The sequence below is a fragment of the Pagrus pagrus genome (genome assembly GCF_965226575.1).
Source record: "Pagrus pagrus genome assembly, chromosome: 18".
In the NCBI taxonomy this organism is placed as follows: Eukaryota; Metazoa; Chordata; class Actinopteri; order Spariformes; family Sparidae; genus Pagrus; species Pagrus pagrus.
In genome coordinates this window covers 26869005-26888405 of record NC_140202.1, presented here as the reverse complement: position 1 = coordinate 26888405, position 19401 = coordinate 26869005, and the positions used below count along the sequence as shown (strand labels likewise).

The window sequence follows — 19401 nt, the reverse complement described above, 5'->3', positions numbered from 1 at the left end:
CAGCAGCAGAGAGGCACCGTGCCCTCGTCGCTCTCTCTAATGTCTGCAGCCCACATCACCTCTTCCGATCCCGGGCCTTGTTATGGCTGCCGCTCGCCCTGTTGGGAAGTGAGGGATCCACCCAGCGAGCTGCAGACAACAGGCAGAGAGGGAGGGGGGGGGGGGATCAAGTTAAACGTAGACCTGTAAATACTCAAGAAAAGGAAAACTCGTGCATTAAAAACTGAATCATAATTTTACACCTGTAGGTCTGAAGCACTGACAGGTAGCTCCCACGCTGGACAGTTTTGGTGGAGCTTAATTATCAGCCTCTAATAAACATTTCCGAGCTCGTGGAGTGAACTTAAGCGATCGTCACGAAGGGTTTGAAGTCTGTAGTTTATAATCGTTAATTGATGTTATTTCCTGACGCCATGAACACGTACCGTGTGTCTGCACAGCCGGCTGTGAGCGTTGTAGAAAAAGGCTGAGCAGACGTTTGTTGTAACAGCGGAGAGACATTTAGATTTGATTACATGTGAAGCTGAACTGTACATTTAGACACAGCGGAGCACGAGAGCTTTAAAAAGCCAAACACACACACACACACACACACACACACATGCAGTGGCAAGTATTTGGAAACGGGAGGAGAGGTGGAGGAGGACGGGGGGAGATGAGGGTTTGATACTGACGCAGGTTTGATTTAGTAAAGATCTCGTAAAAAAAAAAAGAAAAAGAAATCCGAGCTGATATTTCTCATTGGAAATGGCCGCAGGATTGGAAGAGAGAGGAACACCCTGGAATGTGCCTCAACATGTGATCTGGAGCTTCATCACAATCAGGGCACACACACACACACACACACACACACACACACACTGCTGTGAAAAGAGAAAGATGCTGGATAACATTCATCCAACACAAACATGGTTACACGGAGAATAAAAGCGTTTTTGTTGTTGATTTAAAGGGACATGAATCAACACGAACACATTAAAAAACGCTACATCAGAGGCCAGTTAGCACCAAGATATATGACGACCACATAATAACAACATATCGCACAAGAGGGCAAGTTTATCCCGATGCTGAGGCCAGGGTGGACGGCCCCCCCATGGCGCTGCACAGGATAAATAGTTCTGGATAATCGATGGGTGGATGGATGTGTTTCCCATCAGCCTCAGCCTTTCACACTGAGCATTTTAGCATGGAATCAGTAGCATTTAGCTCAAAGCACAGCCCTCACAGAGACTGTGCATTTCACCACGTGACATGAAACCTACTTTTACTTCATGTTTTTTAATCAACTGAAGAAGCCAAAGTTCTCAAATGTTGAACTTTTAAACTCTAAAACTGGTAAAATCTTGACTAAAAGGTGCAACAAGTAACAGTTTTAGCTTAAAACGTTCAAAAATCAGCTGAAATGATCAGCAGAACGTGAAGAAATGAGTTTTGAAGTTATGTCAAAGACATCTAATGAAGTTAGCACGCTAACTAGCGAGCCACCAGCAGCTCCCAGCTCCTACTGTGTTCATGTTCAGTGTGGGATTATTATATTTCAGGTGCTCACTTATTTTTTGTTTTTTATCTCCAACTATTTGGCTGAATTTTCTTTTAAGGACGGCAAATGGATATAACTCTTATTATAACTGTTGCAACTGGTTTGCATCAGTCTCTGATCCATTTCCGTCTTCTTAATCCCGATGTTTGATTGATTGATTGATTGATTGATTGAGGTTGTCAAAAATGAGGCCACCTTGGCCTCGTCTGTGATGTTGCTGTGAAAAGGCGAGAAAGTGGTTTATAAAAAGCGCCCGAGCTCAAAGAAATGATGGACAAAACTTTAAACATAAGTCATGAGCAATACAGCCAAACAGTTAATAAACAAATCAGGGTGAATCTGAATAAACTGGAGGAAACAATGGGCGAGCGAAGGGTTAACCACAGAGAGAAGCAGCGAGAAGAAGAAAGAGAGAAACAGGAAAAGGCTGGCAGAGGAAAACTAAAAATGTGTGTTTGGTATCTTGTTTCTTACACACAGCGCATTCACAACCTACGCTCCCTCATGTGACACTACTAAACATGTAGCTAGGCAACAGCGGGCTAAGTCCGTCCACTGGATTTGGGCGCGAGGCTTGCCTGTAAATAATTCAGCTGTCCCACACACACACACACACACACACACACACACACACACACACACACACACACACACACACACACACACACACACAGCCCCCTCTACCTCTACCCCTGCCCACCGTCCCGTCCTCTGGGTGTGGTTTGTCTGAGGGGGCAGCAGCAGCAGCAGCGGGAGCAGGCGGGGGTTGTGGGCAGGCTGGATATTTTCGGCTCCGGCTGGCCCCTGCGGCCCCTTCCATTGATGGGACGGCAGCAGCTCGGCGACGGGGCTTGTGGGTAATGCCACCCTTGGCCTGTGGCTGCCCAAAACCATTTCCCCGCTCTCCCACACTGCAGCCAGACAGACTGTCCACGCTGCCACCGCTGCTGCACGGCTGACAGTGTGCAGGGCACCGCTGCCTGACCGCAGTGCCGGACAGCACCACACACTGTAGTAAACAATACGCAGCACTGTCACACACACACATGCACATAACTGAGCTGCAGTCACAGGGCAGGATCAGATTAAAGTTACGGCGGTGCCTGCAGTTGAAGGCATTTTAGCTCCCAAATTGTGCATGAATCGCGACTTGTGCATGTTTTAACACAACCAGAATCTGGTCCTGGTATCTTTGATGATCAATCATGATTCAAGGCGTTCAAAAGGTTCCCAATCATATAAATCTGACCACAAACTCATTCCTCACATTTGCCCACATGATTAAAGCTGTTGACAGAGTGTCCTGAGGATATCAAAACTGTGATCCATGCAGAAAGCTTGGTGAAAGATATGTAAAAACTTAGATCGCTAAAACCGATCTATCAATCTGTGCTTTGGCTGTACAACTAAGGATATTTCCCTCGTACCTCGTGGGGGAAATCCATCGTGCCTGGCTTCAAGTTATGCACTTGTGGCTAAACATGCAGGCGTTGAACCAGTCGGCACCCTTTGAGGAACTACTGGCAGAGATCAGACTGTTCGTCTGGAAACAAAAAATGGCAGCTCCTCAAGAGGTTAGCAAATTAGCAAATGTTAGCATGCAGGCTAAGATGGTGAACATGTTAAGTATATAATGCTAAATATGAGGAGCACCTTCACTGTGAGCATGTTAGCATTTAGCTCAATGCACAGCTCAACACCTGGCTTTCTGCACAGGTTACAAAACTTTTAAAACTTCTTTCTCGTCTAAAACTGGTAAAATCTTGAATTAAACCAGGAACTGATCAAAGATTAATTTAACAAGACGACAAATCGTATCAGACACTTCATGCCAACCTTTGGTATCTGACAGCTTTCAGTGCCACAGACTGACACAGGCTGATTCCTAAAAAAGGACTCAGCCCCACCAGCATGGAGCCTCCAGTCTGTCACTGTCCTCAGCTACCCAGTTACTACAGCACGTTACAGCTGACCACACAGCAGTATATCACTGCTGGTAGGAGAAGCGTATGGTCGGCATCCATTTTGAAGTGTTTGTGAGCCGGAGTGGAGGGAGGGTGGAGGTGGTGCTGGTGGGTTTGCTCCCTAAAAATAGCACAGGCGGGGAGAAGTGACAGGACAGGTGGGGCAAGGTTACCACTGGCCTTGGAATAACAGAGTGCTGCCATAAACCAACAGATTAGCTAACCCTCCGCCGGCCTCCCCTTCGAGACGACTAACCCTCGTTCCACAAACCCGCCGCTCATTCCAAGTTTGACCTCGACCAAGCTCACGACACGGGAAGAGGCTGAGAGGAGACACGCAACACATGCAACTGCAAAAAGTCATTTTCCTCTGTGACTGAGTGCTAAACATCCCTTCACCCTACTAATCATGCTGGGAACATTAGGAGATTAAAATACATCTTCTCCAGTGTGAGGATTTGCTGCTTTATGTCTTTTGGTTGGTCGTTAAGGAAAATAGTCGTTAGCTGCAGCTGTATTTAAAGTAAAAAGGGAAAAAATGTCCTATCTAAATGTTTCTATCACGAACATGTTGATATGCTCTCACTGGATTGGTAGATTTGATTTAAGAAAACAACCTTTTGAAACAGTGTTTGCAGTAATAAAAGATAAATCAACATGAATGTTTGCACATGTCGTATGCAGCATGATAGGAAACATGCACACACATGCACACATTCATCGCTGAGGAGTGTCCTCCGCCGCCGTGTGTCCTCAGATTAGGAGTCATTCGCCCTGACGAAGACGTTCAGCTGCAGCTCTGCTGATCACTTCTACTCACCGTCGTCTCTTTGCACGAGCTGAAACGGTTAAAAAGCCTCTTCCCTTTTTCTTGGCTCCTCCAGCGTTCTTCATGTTTACCAGGGGACGTTAAGCTGGCACGCTGCCCGACGTCAAGTGCTCCTCTGTGTTTTCACACATTGTAAAAGTATTAAATTTCTTGTTTGTTATCACTACGTAACTATCGCTGTGTTTCATGGCCGACTCCCTCAGCTTTAATAAGTGCATCTGTGCGCCTGATATTCCCTCAGGCCGGAGCTGTAAATAAGAACACGCTCGCGAGTGTGCTTGTGAAATAAGAGGCACTTATTTCACCGAAAAATCTGCTCAGCCACCGTTAAACCCGATGAACCCTCTGTTCAGTGTGTGTGTTTCATTATCAGCGGTGCCACAAGCATTCATGTTTAATTACTTGTAATGACTCCATTACAAGTGACAGACCATGTTTTGGTAAAAAAAAAAAAAAAAAAGACTTAAAGCAGCAAACAATGAAGAAGATTATAGTCTAGTTTTGCCTTCGGGGGGAAAATACTTGTTTCTATCTTTAGTCGGGGATTTCAGATCACATCAAGAAGGAAGAGAAGAAAGGAAGGAAGTGGAGAAGGGCAAAAGATAAGAGGGTGAAGATAGGAAAGTCGAGGAAAGTTTCAAAGAAATGTGGGGGAAAAAAAGACAAAGAGTGGGAAGGAATAAGGAAGTCAGTATAAAAACTCACACTCCTCTGCGCTGTGTGTTGCAGGTGTAACTACGGCTGGCAGGGTCCGCTCTGTGACGAGTGCCTGCCGTACCCCGGCTGTGTTCACGGTACCTGCAGCGAGCCCTGGCAGTGCACCTGTGAGAAGAACTGGGGAGGTCTGCTGTGTGACAAAGGTCAGAGGAACTAAATCATGTTTTCATGTCTTATTATGTTTTCAAAAACTGGACTTTTGGACGTCTAGAAATGGAAAGTCAAAGGCTACCGGACTCTAAAGTGTCATTAAGAGCCAGATTAGAAAGTGATGTCTTCAGTTTATTTTCCAGGATTCCTAAAGTCTCTGCTGCAAAACATTCAACAGTTATTGTGAAGTATTTTTGATTCCCACTCTCTGGGCTGAAATCACACGGTATAGTCCTTTAAAGCTTGACCGTCTTGCACCACACAAGTCCCATGAGGACACAGTATGATTGTTCAAGATGCAGGAAACTGAAGTAGGAATTACATTTTCCGTAAATTTGTTCTTACATTGTGCTCCTGCTAACCCACAATCAAAAATAAAGCCTAACAACTAGTTATTGTGTTTGTCTGTTGTATTTTAGACAACATTTGTTAACTGTGTTTCACATGGACCCACTCAGAGTACTGTAGGTCACATCAGTGTATTTTGCTGTGCAGATCTGAACTACTGTGGCACCAACAAGCCCTGCAAGAACGGAGGGACGTGCATGAACACGGAGCCGGACGAGTACAACTGCGCCTGTCCAGACGGCTACTCCGGCAAGAACTGTGAGATCGGTGAGTCTCTGAATGCGCCACAGACGAGAGTCCGGAGCAACTGCTCAAAGGATTTAGATAAAACTGAAGGAACATTTATCTTTAATCCGACTTTTTGCCTCGTTTTTCTCTCTAGCTGAACACGCCTGTGTGTCCAACCCCTGTGCCAACGGAGGGACGTGCCACGAAGTCCCATCAGGCTTCGAGTGTCACTGTCCGGCGGGCTGGTCCGGGCCGACCTGTGCTAAAGGTGACAGTTCACTTTATATGTTCATACCCTACAGGCTAATGTAGCAGCATTCACAGCTGAACAATCGGGCTTAAGGAGGACCAGCTGGTTACCTTCAGAAGTAGCTGAATGGACACCGAACTCGATGTCACCAGTCGAAGCTAATGTCAAGAGTTTTCTCTCGTTTTCATTTCAGACACAGATGAATGTGCGTCCAGCCCGTGTGCTCAGGGGGGAACCTGCATCGACATGGAGAACGGCTTCGAATGCCTCTGTCCTCCACAGTGGACGGGCAAGACCTGCCAGATAGGTACGTCTCACTGAATGATGCCATCACACTTTGAATAGGCTCAGTCATGTATCTGATGTTCAATATAACTGATTTTTGGAGGGAAAATGTGTTTTAAATGTCTGTATGTTTTAAACCCTCGGTGCATGTTGGATGATATTTTGCTGTGATGAAGCCGGTGTGTTTCTGTGTGTGTCGCCCGGCGTACGAATTCAGGATTCTGCAGAGTTACAGCTCGTAGTGTTACTGCGGGAGGGCCGCTAATTTCTACTGAGTGTGTGTGTTTGTGTATAACGGAGAACACTCGCTGTGTATCATCTGCAACTCGAGCCAGGTGACTTGAGTAAAGCTAAAAATAACCTCCCGCCTGGCAACTGCCAGCCTTGGGACCACATATACTCTGCCGGGGGGTTATCTTTGGCTCCAGACTGGGCGTAACAGGCGAGTATGTACGCTACGGTGAGGCGGCGCCCCGGCATAGCAGAGCCCTCACCACCTTCGCCTTCAGCCAGGAAACACTTTATAACCTGTAAACATGCCCGGGGAGGGTTATGGATTCTGTTATTCTCAGATCGCTTCCCCTTTCTGGGAGCGGGGTGGTACCTGGAGGGAGCGAGATGAAGAGGGAGGGGCAGTCAGGGAGGTTGGGTTTTTGGGAAGGGGTTGGCAGTGTTTGGTTTCAGCAGGCCAACAGGTGCCGCTTACCTCCTGGGAGTAGTATTAATGCACTGTGTCGGTTTATAGTGAGCGAGGCGGCGCGACAGGGGCGGCGTTAGCTGCCTCTGAAACTGACCACTTGGAATGCCGCAGGTTGGCCTTCGGGGAATGCAATAGAGAGACATTAACCCTGCGGGGAGGTGGGGGGGCGAGGATCAAGCAGAGCGGCGATGGAAAGCTGTGGAAGAAATAAAACCCTGTCAGACATAAACTTCAGCCTGTAAATGTTCTGGCAATTTAACGTGTTTGAAAAAGACCCGAGTCGTTTACACATAAAAGCCATTAAAGTTTTTTACTACGTGGTACCGAGTAACCAAACTGAATCACATTACCAGAAAACGCTGCGCCGCACGCTGCAGTCAAACTCGCAATGAACACGTTTTTTGTTTTGACTTGATGATTATGAAGTAAATATCGATTGCACAATGTTATTGAGTCGATTATTTAGATTTAGTCGACTTTAAGTTATCAGTCCACTTTACTTGGGAATTTTGAGGAAGTCGGTTTCATCGATTTTTGTCTGTCGGCCACTGGGCTCGAAATCTCCCAGGACAATGAATCAATGAATCCATTCAGCTGGCACCCTGATGCCTTCACTTTCTGCTGTCATGTCTCCATTACACTGTAAAATCTGACAAAGTGAAACCGGCTACCTGTGGACATAAACATGTGGATAAACACAGCAACATTACAGACGTCTGAAAGGAGATTCAGTCAGGAAACAGCTGGAGGACCTCCAGTCCTTGACGTTATCTTATTGTGTTGTGCGTCATGAAGCTACGCTTGGTGATGGGGCTTCGGAGCAGCTTCTCGACTCTCTCATTCATCCTCTCTGTGTCTCTCGTCTCCATTTTTGCAGACGTTAATGAGTGTGCGGAGAAGCCTTGCAACAATGCTTATTCTTGCAAAAACTTGATTGGTGGATATCACTGTGCCTGCTTTCGTGGATGGGTGGGCCAGAACTGTGACATCAGTTAGTATCAATCCAGCTAATCATTAGCCTTTAGCCTCTTTCCACCTACCTGTAGCACTGTCAGACCCTCAGGTCCTCTTTGCCAGCCAGCTTCTGTTCCACTGGCCTGTTTATCAGTCGTTCTGAAAGGTTAAAACATGTTCCTGGGGAAAGTTATATTCGAATACTACAATTGTTACGACAGTTTTACTATGAAACACAGTCGTAAATTCTCGTTTATCGACAATATAAGCAGAAAACAGCAGCAACATGTTTTGGCTTTACAAAAAGAACGATGACAGATGAAGATGCTCGTGGTTCGGAGGCTGGCTCGCTGAGGGGTCTGGACTTCGGCTCTCTATTCACTCTACTTTCTCTTGACTCTCATGGTTGTTTGTACCTGCCACACCTTGGCCTAATTCTCCTAAACTATAACACTAAAACTGACTTTCCCCGGCTTGTCTTAAGTAGTAGTAGTGGTTTCATTGCATCCTCTTACTGCACGTCCGAATCTGCACCTAACATTTCATCTAGGCATGAGTCACTTCCCTTCGGTTGTATCTTCCACTTCTCTGTAGCAGCTGCATGTTCCACTTCCTGATTTGTCAGGCTCAGAGCTGATGTTTTCTGTTTGTTTGCTTCTCAGATGTGAACAGTTGCCATGGTCAGTGTCAGAACGGAGGCACCTGCAAGGTAAATGTGACATAATTATAGCTTTGAGAAACACAGAAGTCTTTGTTGGATTTATTTTTAATACGCTATGACGTAGTGATGGAGTTGGAACAGTTTTATTGGTGATCAAAGTACCTGTCAGAACATAAAAGGATTTGCTCAAGGGTAATATGGTTTTGAAACATTGGTTACCAACTTGTAATGCTGGGAAAACCCTTCCCATCCTCAATTTGAGTGAGCGATTACAAAATAAAAGTACTGTCAGTAAGATTTTAAGAAAGCGTTACAAAAACATTAAAACAGTTGTAATTGTTGTATGAGCGTGAACCTTCTCGGCCTGTTGGTTGAACTCCAGTTACGTCTACATGATGTTGCTGTGGCTCCCGACATCTCTGAATATCTGCCCAGCTCAGTGTTGATGTTCTGAAACTCAACATAGTCGATAAAGGGCCTTTGAACTGGGAGCATGTTTGGGGATTTGCGTGTGCTGCTGAGTGCTCGAACAAAACCAGGAAGTTTTATCTTATTTTCTCTGAAAAATAAACAGGAAGCTCTGCCACTTTGATCATCATGAAATACGAGAGCAGAGTTTTTGATAACTTCTGGGTTTTGTTCCAGGAGGTGGCCAGAGGCTACCAGTGTGTTTGCCAGGCAGGATTCGTGGGTCGGCACTGTGAGGTTCAGAGGAACCGCTGTGCCAGCAGTCCATGTCGGAACGGTGGCCGCTGCCACGCCCTGCTGGACGGCTTCATGTGCGAATGCCCGCACGGCTTCGCTGGTACAACCTGTGAGGTGAGGACTGGATCCAGCTGGTAAAATAAACTGTAAAAACTGTGTGAACACTTGTTGGTGAGAACACACCTCCACCTCCCTGTTTTCCATCCTTAGGTGCAGAATGACCCGTGTAGCCCGAATCCATGTCATAATAAGGCCCAGTGCCACAGCCGGATGGGAGATTTTTACTGCAGCTGCCCAGACGATTATGAAGGAAAGACCTGTTCAGAGCTCAAGGACCACTGCAAGACCAACCAGTGTCAAGGTAACACAGCACCTGGAGAATCCTTGAAACTCTGATTTCAAGACATTTGAACTAATTCTGGTAAACTTTGTTTTAGTGCTGTATCACCAGACAAAACATCAGCTTCTTTATAGTCATATAGAGGCATCAGTATCAAATCCAGACTGTTTCATAACCAGTTAAAAGCTCCTTGTATTTTCCATCCCAACTTTCTGCATTGCATTGCATCATCTCCCCTCTCTCACTTCTGTCACCCCAAGTGATTGACAGCTGCACCGTTGCCGTGGCAACCAATGACACCCAAAAGCGGGTGTGGCACATCTCGTCCAATGTGTGCGGCCCCCACGGACGCTGCATCAGCCTGCCTGCCGGGAACTTCAGCTGCTCCTGCGAGCCGGGATTCACTGGCACCTACTGCCACGAGAGTGAGTCATTATTAGACACACAACACACAGACTATATTTATCATCACTTACCCTCACGGGGAACCACATGATTCTTACGGTAATTCAGACTCCAGTTTCACTAATCGTCAACCTTAGTTTGGATTACAGTGGAGGGAAAAAACAGGACAAAAAGGAAATCCGGAGGGAAACATCCGCAGTGAAAGGTCTTCCTTCACATCCGATTAGTTTGTGGTTTTTTGGTTTTGTGCTCTCACAGGATGTTTCTAAAAATCAAACAAGTTCACTGATTTTCTTTCATTCTCAAAATTTGATAGGAGCAGGGAGCAAAGTTGTCTGATTTCCTCTGAAATATGGTTTTTATGGGCACCAGCTTATCAAACTGAGCCACAACATATCAATCAAAACTTGGCAAACATTTGAAATTATTTGACATTTTTTGCATTTTATGCTTTTTGAGAAGTGAATGACTAACAATAAAATGTAGTAAATAGCTAAACATGTGTAAAAATGTCTCCTCCCTCTTCCTGCAGACATTAATGACTGCGCGTCATCGCCCTGTAAGAACGGAGGCACTTGCATTGACGGCATCAACTCCTTCCAGTGTTTCTGCCCAAACGGCTGGGAGGGCAGTCTGTGCGATGTTGGTAAGTATGAGTGTGTAATTGTGTGGGTGTGAGTGTCTGAAACAACTGGGTTTTCGGGATCGATGTGAGCAACAGCACAAGTTACAAGTTTAGGGAAGAGCCTTAATAAGTCATGCTGCCTGTGAGTCACATATCTTACAGTAACAAAGGAATGATGAGTGGTCTGAGAATCTCTAGAAGACAAAACAATGGAGGATTTCTTTTGGTGATCAAAGCAATCAGAAAAATGTGGCAACTTAGCCAGCTGACTGACTCTAGATATGTTTTGTGAGCAGCATATGCCAGCAAATCAATACAATTTGCGTTGTCTGTGTGCACATTTGCAGATGACACGATTAGTTATATTGCATAATTACTAAAAGTCATGCAAAAGCAGAACAAATTGGTTGAATGGTTGAATAAACATCAACCACTCAAACTCCAAATATGTCTATACACTTGTGATCTATATGAAACATTTGATAAGAGCACTCTGACCAATGGAGAACAGTTTGAAGACAGGAAATAACACATTTTTTCTTGCTTGGTTTGGCATCGCTAAATTAACTTACGCCAGCTAGCTGTAGTTAGCCGTTAGCTCACTTTATAAACGAGTTAAACTCCCTAAACCACCTCAGTACTTATCCCCTGTCGTCAAACTGTCCTCATAACATTTAACGACATCCTAATAACAAGTTGAAATTTAACCACTGTAGCTGAGGTCAAGAAAACTTTTCAATAACTCAAATAACTGCACGGACTTATTGTTTGATTTTGTTCCAGATGTGAATGAGTGCAACAGAAACCCCTGTCAGAACGGAGGCCAATGTGTCGACCTGCTTAACGACTTCTATTGCAACTGTGTCGACAACTGGAAGGGAAAGACCTGCCACTCACGTAAGATAACATGCATCTGTGTCAGAGATTGTAACGAGAAAATCAGGAAATATCCGTGTGTTCCAGCCCCATGACTGGTCATAAGATGAATTGCAATTGAAAATGCATTATTCAATTTAATGTTAATAGAAACGAAGGGATTATTTTGAGTTAGGTTAGTTAGAGTGAAAATTCAAGTGGAGCTCATGCAGCTGTTATGAATGGCACCATTGTCTTCAGTTTCCATGTTCTCCTACATGTCAGGTCTTATATTCTGTAACTACCTCAGCCTCTTAATCTTCCTTCTGAGGCACGATGCCTTCACTGGCTGCTGTGCAGGCTTGTTTCACCCTCTGACGGCGTCTCTGAACTGAGCTTTGGAGCTGAATTAATCGCTTCTGAACCCTGGCATGGAGTCAAATGCTTGAAAAAAATCTGTTTTTTTTTTCTGTTCAGGTGAGAGCCAGTGCGACTCCTCTACCTGCAGTAATGGAGGGACGTGTTACGACCACGGAGACTCCTTCCTGTGTAGCTGCCCCTCGGGCTGGGGTGGCAGCACCTGCAACACAGGTCAGGCACTCGCCGCACTCTAATTAAGCTGTTATGGCCCTGGATCGATTGTGTAACGATACAATTTGATGTTAAGTCGTTGCGGCTGTGATCGCAGGCTGAGGAGCAGCTCTCACATTTAAAGGATTTTTTTGTTTTATAGCCAAGAACAGCACATGTGACTCGGGTCCGTGTGAGAATGGAGGGACGTGTGTCGGAGGAGGAGACGCCTTCACCTGCATCTGCAAGGACGGCTGGGAGGGACCCACCTGTGCACAGAGTACGTCACTGTTAGCACATGTCATGTTATGTTATGAAGGATGGATGATAGATGGGAAAGAGTCGTGTGAGCGTTGAGAATTTGGCACAGTTTCCATTAAAGTTGGGTTTGAATGAAGGACTTTGATCCGACACAGCGGGATTGAAATGTGAAAGTTACTGATTCTGTCCTTCGTTTCTCTCTTGCAGATGTCGATGACTGCAATCCACATCCCTGGTAAGACTTCTTTTCATTATCATGCTGAACATTTTCAGCATAAATGCAAGTTTTTCTCCTTTGTTGCTGCGACTGGTTGATTGTTCTCATGGCTGTGGAGAAAGGTTTTTAAAAAAAGTTTTATTTTTTTGATTGTTTGCCTGTGATTGGATCATTTGAACTGTTTTTGGGATTTCACATGTTTCTGGTGTCAAACCTCTTATTGCCCTGTTGGTGCTGCACACGGATCTTCACCTCTTCTACTGCTTCTCTCTGCACTTGCACACACAGCTGTTTTTATTGGCTGTTCTGCTGTTGAAGATGACTTAATTTTCTCTGACATCCAATTCTTAGTTAAACTTGACTTCACTTGATCTTGGAAATTAATCCGACTTAGGTGGTCTGGACTGCAGCCCTAAATTCTAGCGACTCTTTTTCAGCGCCAAGCGCGGCAACTTTGATCCTCACCTTCACTGGAGAAACTCCAACCACCTCAGGTGCTTTGTTTCTGTTTGAGAAAATGAAACGGAGAGTTGGAGCAGCTACAGGGTTTCACAACGGCTCTCACCTTTCTCTGATCACGCAAATCTAATTTTATGCTCCGGATTTTCTGATTAAATCAGTGGAAGCTGAGGCGTGAGTGGGGTAGTCTGAAATTCTGACTATACTGTGTGTGTTTGAGTGTCTGAATCACTGTTTTCTTGTGTGCATACCTCTTTTCCATGTGTTTTTTTATTTTTTGTCTGGGTTTTGGACTGTTCATCAGACAACACAAGACATAAACTTAAGTTTTAGGAAGTTGTGATGCCTTTTTTTGGCATTTTATCGACAAAATTAGCAGAAAAACACACAAGTAAAGAGAAATCACAGACTCCTGACAGCTTCTCTGGATCAGAGACGCCACCGCGGACAAAAGCCTCCCTCTTCCTCCCCCATTCTCTCCTCCTCACCTTCCCCTACAATGACTGACAGGTGGATTAGTGGTGGTTTTGGTCTTGGAAGGGAGAGGGGGGCAGGAGTGTGTGAAGAGACGCCCCCTCTCACCATTCACTGGCCTCGACCTGGGGGTAGCTGTGAGAAGTGGAGGTGTTAGGGGGGTCGGGGGGCTCAGTATGTGGTCAGCAGGGATTTACATATGAAGTCTGGACATTGATCAGGGATCAGCTTCAGCCTGCTGACACTCAGAGTCTCTGGAAACTCTGTGGGGGGAAAAAGTCTGAGAGTTTGTCTGAAGCTCTGCAGAAAATGAGACAAAGTTTTGGTTTGCTGGTGATTAGTGAAGAACACTTAAAGGCTTGAAAACACATTTTTAATGCACTGGTTTAATTGAGATTTGTAGTTATTTTGCCTCCATGACGTGTTTTCTGTCAGACTAGTGGAAAGGAAATGTTAGAAATACACATTTAGGTGTTTTACTTCAGATCAGACAGTTTTTTAAAGGATGTTTTCTCAATTTTTTCTTCATAGTCTGAGCCGTAAATCTGTACTTCAGCAGCGTACACCTCACTTTATCCCTGTCTATATTCTGAAGGGTTTTACAGAGGAGTTTGTTCATATCTCATTCACAGCCTGATTTAAAATATCGAACATTTGTTTTCCAAAAACATGGTGAAAATTGACTGTTTTCTTCTAATTTGTATATTGTTAAAAAGAGATATCGCTCTGTAAAAAACCTTTTGTTCTAGAAATGTATGTTAATGTACGCATTTAATCTATTTAATGCCTCATTTCATATTTAAACATACAAGTTCAGACACTTGTGATACAAAACATAATTGTCTTAATGTGAGTAATAAACCTTTGAAGTTTCATGGTGATAGATGGACTTGGTCAGGACCTGCTGTGGTCATGGTACCAGTGAGATGAAGAAACGCAGCTGGCATGAATGTTTAATACCTTCCTTTTTTTATCTCCTCATATTGTGAAATGAGATCGCAGTCATTGAGAAAAAGGAAGTTCTGTTGATTCATTTGCGATGTTTGATCTTCACGTGAAACTTTGGGGAAATTACCGATTGCACATCCTCCTTTTAAGGAGTTACTACAGTCGACTGTATTTCTTCATCGTGCGGTTAAAGGTTTTAATTTCTACTGAAATTCTGCAGGACTTTGGCTTAAAGGAACAGTTCACTCAAAAAAGAAAAGTCAGTCGTTATCTGCTCACAGTAACAACTATGAAACTTCACCGGCGTGGTCAGTAGATAATGACTGGATTTTCATTTCAGGGTGAACTGATCCTTTAAGGAATCCAGTAAATGAGTGACTGACTTTAACTTTTTATCGGGAGAAGCCAGTGTGATGGTTTGCACTGACATGAACTGAAACCATAATCTGCTGCCAGAATCAAATATATCAGCAGAGACAGATTTCCGATGAAAGGACTCGGCGTGCGGGCGTTTCCCAAGAATTCAGCTTCACATGCATCTTCTTGTTTTCCTTTCTGCAGCTACAACGGCGGCATCTGCGTCGACGGTGTGAACTGGTTTCGCTGCGAGTGCGCCCCTGGATTCGCCGGACCGGACTGCCGCATCAGTGAGTCCCTGGGAACCGGAGGGGGCGTGTGGAGGGGTCAGGTGGGCGGGGGGTCAGAGGTGAAAGGCCGCGGCGGGGGAGCGTGAGCCGATTGTTTCAGGGCGACAGATTAGGAAGCCTTTTAGGAAGACGGTCTTAACCTCTCCCCTCTGCGCTGAGCCGAGGTCAGCGCTGAGGTGCGTCAGACGGGTCAGTGCGCTCTCCCGCGGCCTTCTGGGAGAAATCTCTTCAGAAAAGCCTTTTCAGAAGCAGAGTGTTATCCAATTGAAGCGTTTCGAACCAAACTCCTATAGAACGATTGTCTGGATTCCATCAGTCATTGAAGATACTTGAATGTAACATTCAGATCTCTCAGAGCTCAGGGTCCTCTCAGCTGAAGTTAAGCTTCAGAAAGACTCGAAGGAGAAACCAAAACAATGCAAGTACGACTTAGACTGTGAAATGTATAAATTAAGATGGAAGAAACAGATTGTTCTGCTACTGAAAAGGTGCGGCAGCTCTTTATTTTATCACTCAAGACTGCAGATAAGAGGCACAAGACGTAGTCCGGAGCATTTTATTTATAACGAGGGATATAAACACATTTTTCTGACGTTGCTGTTCATCTCTCTCGCTCAGTATTTTCTGAGATCATAATTATAATCTTGAATTTCCTGCACAGCTGGTTTCCTTCAGGACTCAGGAGTTAATAATTCTCTGTGTGTTTAAATTTTCTTCCAGACATCGATGAGTGTCAGTCGTCTCCTTGCGCCGAAGGTTCGACCTGCACGGACGAAATCAACGGCTACCGCTGCGTTTGTCCTCCGGGACACGCTGGACCTCGCTGCCAAGAGTGTGAGTGCAACTGTCCCTTTAAACATTTATTGTGTATCAATATTTAGGCAATTCAGATGAGAAGACAACAAAAAGAGCTGTTCATATGGGACCTTGATGACTCTTCTTGTGTGAGATTGTCTGAGTTTTGGTGGATTTCCTGCAGGAAGTAGATGGTGAGATCGACACCTGACCCACTTCTTTTTGTCCTCCACTCTCTTATTCTCTCCAGTCATCGGACTCGGGAAGTCGTGTCGTCACGCTGGCTTACAGTTTCCTCACGGCAGCCGGTGGGAGGAGGAGTGCAACGCCTGCCAGTGTGTCAACGGATACGTTCGCTGCTCCAAGGTCAGCCTCGCAGGAAACACTGTGACTTTACCAAAATGTTGTCGTCGTAAGTAAATCCAGTTACTCACCGACTCCGTCTTCCTCCAGGTGAGGTGCGGTCGTCGGCCCTGCCGCCTCCCCAAAGCTCTGCCTCCTCCTGCGGACGCGAACCCTCCGCCCTGCCCCGGAGGTCACGAGTGCGTGGAGCATCAGTTCCTCACCTGCTTCTCGCCGCCCTGCCACCAGTGGGGTGTGTGTTCGACGCCGGACCCCCCGACGCCCCTGCACACCCAGTGTGAGCCCAACAGTGGTTACCTTGACAACAGCTGCGCTCGCATCACGCTCATATTCAAGAAAGACAAAGTGCCACAGGTGAGGGGCGTTAATCTATCAACACTGTGGATAACGATCAGCAGTTACAGTTTAATTTATTTAGTGTTTATGGATAGTGTTCTTGTTTCTTTAACATATTCAAAATTAGTCTACAGTAACTAAGTTTAAAGTAATTTATTAAGCAAAAATACCAAGTTTTCCTTCTGATTCTCTCTGTTTAACATCATTCATCATTCATTTAATACACAAAAATATGAAAATGTCTACAAAAACTGACGATAAACAGGTTCACTTATACTTTCTTGCACGCTGAACCACTGCTGCCACTTCGCCTTTGAGCAAGGCACCTCTGAGATGTTCTGTGTAAACTTTGCAGTGCTCAAGTAAAACATGTGTGGTTCTTAGTTTTTAATTCAGTCTATAAACTTCCAGCTGAAGTGGCCGACGTGTTCTGAAGCTCCGGTCTTCTCTCCGTCGGTCCAGATGGTATTTTAGTTGTTTACTAGCGTCTCATTAAACCTTAACTGGCCCCCTGCGGCAGCTCTGACTGAACTTTTGTGAATGGAAGTGAATCTATTCCTCTGACACAGATACAGATCTGAGATCTGAGCCACCGTGTCCCCCGCTGGGCCGGGCCGCTCTGATTGGCTGCATCTGCAACCGACTGAGGAGGAATTAGAAGCTGATTGTTCCTCGCCAGCAGTGCAGATACTAATCTGTCCTGTCTGTGTGTGTGTGTGTGTGTGTGTGTGTGTCACAGGGCACCACTGTAGAGAACATCTGCTCCGAGCTGAGGTACCTCCCCGTGACTCAGACGCTGGCCGAGGAGCGAGCGCTGCTCATCCTCTGCGACCTGTCCTACTCCAACAGTGACGCCGTGGAGGTCGCCATGGTGATTATTACACACAAACACACACATATACCTGTCCACACACACACTCTGTATTATATTGGTGAGATAATGGTGCTGAGGTCACTGCAGATACGAGACACTAACACACCTTTTCTCCCCTTTCTGTCTGTTTCTTACGTCTTTGTTGCGTCTCGCTGCGTCGGCCGTGCGTGACGTGCACCGATACGTTGAAATCAGCCTGTTTTGGACGAGACATTTCAGATATTTGTGTTCAGATGTAGGGAGGGAAAGTCAAATAAATACTCGAGTAAAGTACAGATACCTGAAACGTACTGAAGTAGTTTCCTCGTACTCAACAGAAGCTAGCAGCTAACGGTTTTATCACATGCAGCAGCAGCAGACAGAAGCAGAAGAGGTGCAGGTGTTTCAGGTGAACACAAACTAACACACACCTCCAGATTTAGACGCTGCTGCCTTCTCTCCCTCTCACCTCGCTCCCCCTCTTTTTAAAATCACACTTAATTTGTCACTGCAGATCGTTTCCAGAGGAATCCGGTTTAAAATCTGAACCGTTTCTCCCCATTGAGTTAAAAAAAAAAGAAACAAGAAAGGGAAAAGAAAGGAAGAGGGAGAGGCGTTTGAAGCTTTTAACAACATCTGGATGAGATTTAGCTTTTCTGTCGGAGCACCTTGCTGATCTTTGTCTCTGCGCTCCCTCTTCTTCTTCTTCTTCTACTTTCTGTAATGTCTCTTTCTCTTTAACCTTACTGTCTTTTCCACCCCTCTTCCTGCTCTCTCTTACTTTCCGTCTCCTCTCTTCCCTCCTTCTTTCTCTCTCGGCCACCCATACTCGGGGGAATCAGTCACTTCGGGGCTCTAAGCTCTTAATGGAGGGGATTAGTTTCTGCTCCTCTGATGTTTTCAGGCCTGTTTAGAGCGACAGATACAGGAAAAGGAGTGGCGAACCTGACATCCACCCAAACCCCACAACAAGGCTTTCATAAAGAAAATTACAAAAAAAAAAAAAAGCCTCACTCCCACTCGCTGACGACTCGTGTTGCAGCGAAATGTCAGCGCTCGTTTCTGAGTGAGGGTGAAATCTTTATAATGTCAGCGAGGCCGGTCCTCCGTGTCGCCGGGTGTGTTTGTGAAACCCTGAGAGGGATCGGCAGGCCGCTCTGCTGCGAGGCCTCCGACCTGAGGTCGGTTTGTGTTCACCGGAGAGTGAGGCGTCCCGATACGTCCGTGATATCCTGATTATTTCACAGTCCTGAGGGTGGATTTCTGAGCCTTGTGTCGCTGTGATGTGGTCTGTCAATCACCTCGGGGGCGGGGTTAGAGGTGTGTGAATGAGCTGCTGATTTCCTGAGGAGAAGAAAAGAGGAGTGTTTGTCCCCGGCCGAGCAGGGAGCACAGCTGGCCTGTTCTCTATTGTTTGTCCTAATTGAACTGCACAGCACACAGCTAATCCCCCCCCGTCCCCCCCGCTCTCACCCTCAGCACCTTATTAGGCAATTAACTCCACCCTCTGTGGTCTCAGCGGGGGGGTCCGCAGCCTGCCAGATGTTAGGCTGAGAATCTCTTTTATTCTGACGGATGAATGTGGGTTTTTTCTCTCTCTCTCTCTCTTTTTGTTGTCCTGCGTCGCCTCCAGCGAGACTCAAATGGGACTTTTTTTTTTCTTTTCTCTACTGTACCGACTGAATCTGTGCTGTCAGCTTCTTCACTCAAACATTAGCTTGTTTGCAGAGGTCTTCAGGGAGCGTTCTGGTTCCCTTTAATGAAAATTAATCTTGTTTTAATTGTTGTTTAAATGTTAAGTAAAAAAATCTTTAATGCACTTTCCCAGACGTCCTCAAATTGCTTCTTTTGTCCAAAAACCCCCCAAACTCTTCATTCACTGTCATAAATGACAAAGACAAGCAGCGAATTCTCACATT

The 19401-nt window shown here is 45.6% G+C and overlaps 1 protein-coding gene across 2 annotated transcripts in view; it reads left to right on the top strand.

The window, feature by feature from the left end:
* The window catches only part of LOC311273540 (protein jagged-2-like), a 49947-nt gene that overhangs the window by 26370 nt on the left and 4176 nt on the right, over nt 1–19401 (top strand). The window contains exons 6-24 of one of the 2 annotated variants that reach the window (XM_084380640.1): nt 5066–5196; nt 5699–5818; nt 5934–6047; nt 6223–6336; nt 7892–8005; nt 8631–8677; nt 9275–9448; nt 9545–9695; nt 9935–10099; nt 10612–10725; nt 11488–11601; nt 12037–12150; nt 12293–12409; nt 12598–12625; nt 15050–15135; nt 15856–15969; nt 16181–16296; nt 16384–16647; nt 17369–17500. In XM_084380640.1, the coding sequence (XP_084236766.1) occupies nt 5066–5196; nt 5699–5818; nt 5934–6047; nt 6223–6336; nt 7892–8005; nt 8631–8677; nt 9275–9448; nt 9545–9695; nt 9935–10099; nt 10612–10725; nt 11488–11601; nt 12037–12150; nt 12293–12409; nt 12598–12625; nt 15050–15135; nt 15856–15969; nt 16181–16296; nt 16384–16647; nt 17369–17500 (2329 nt within the window). The remainder of the gene's footprint in view (nt 1–5065; nt 5197–5698; nt 5819–5933; nt 6048–6222; nt 6337–7891; nt 8006–8630; nt 8678–9274; nt 9449–9544; nt 9696–9934; nt 10100–10611; nt 10726–11487; nt 11602–12036; nt 12151–12292; nt 12410–12597; nt 12626–15049; nt 15136–15855; nt 15970–16180; nt 16297–16383; nt 16648–17368; nt 17501–19401) is intronic. The other variant, XM_084380641.1, reaches the window with a different exon arrangement.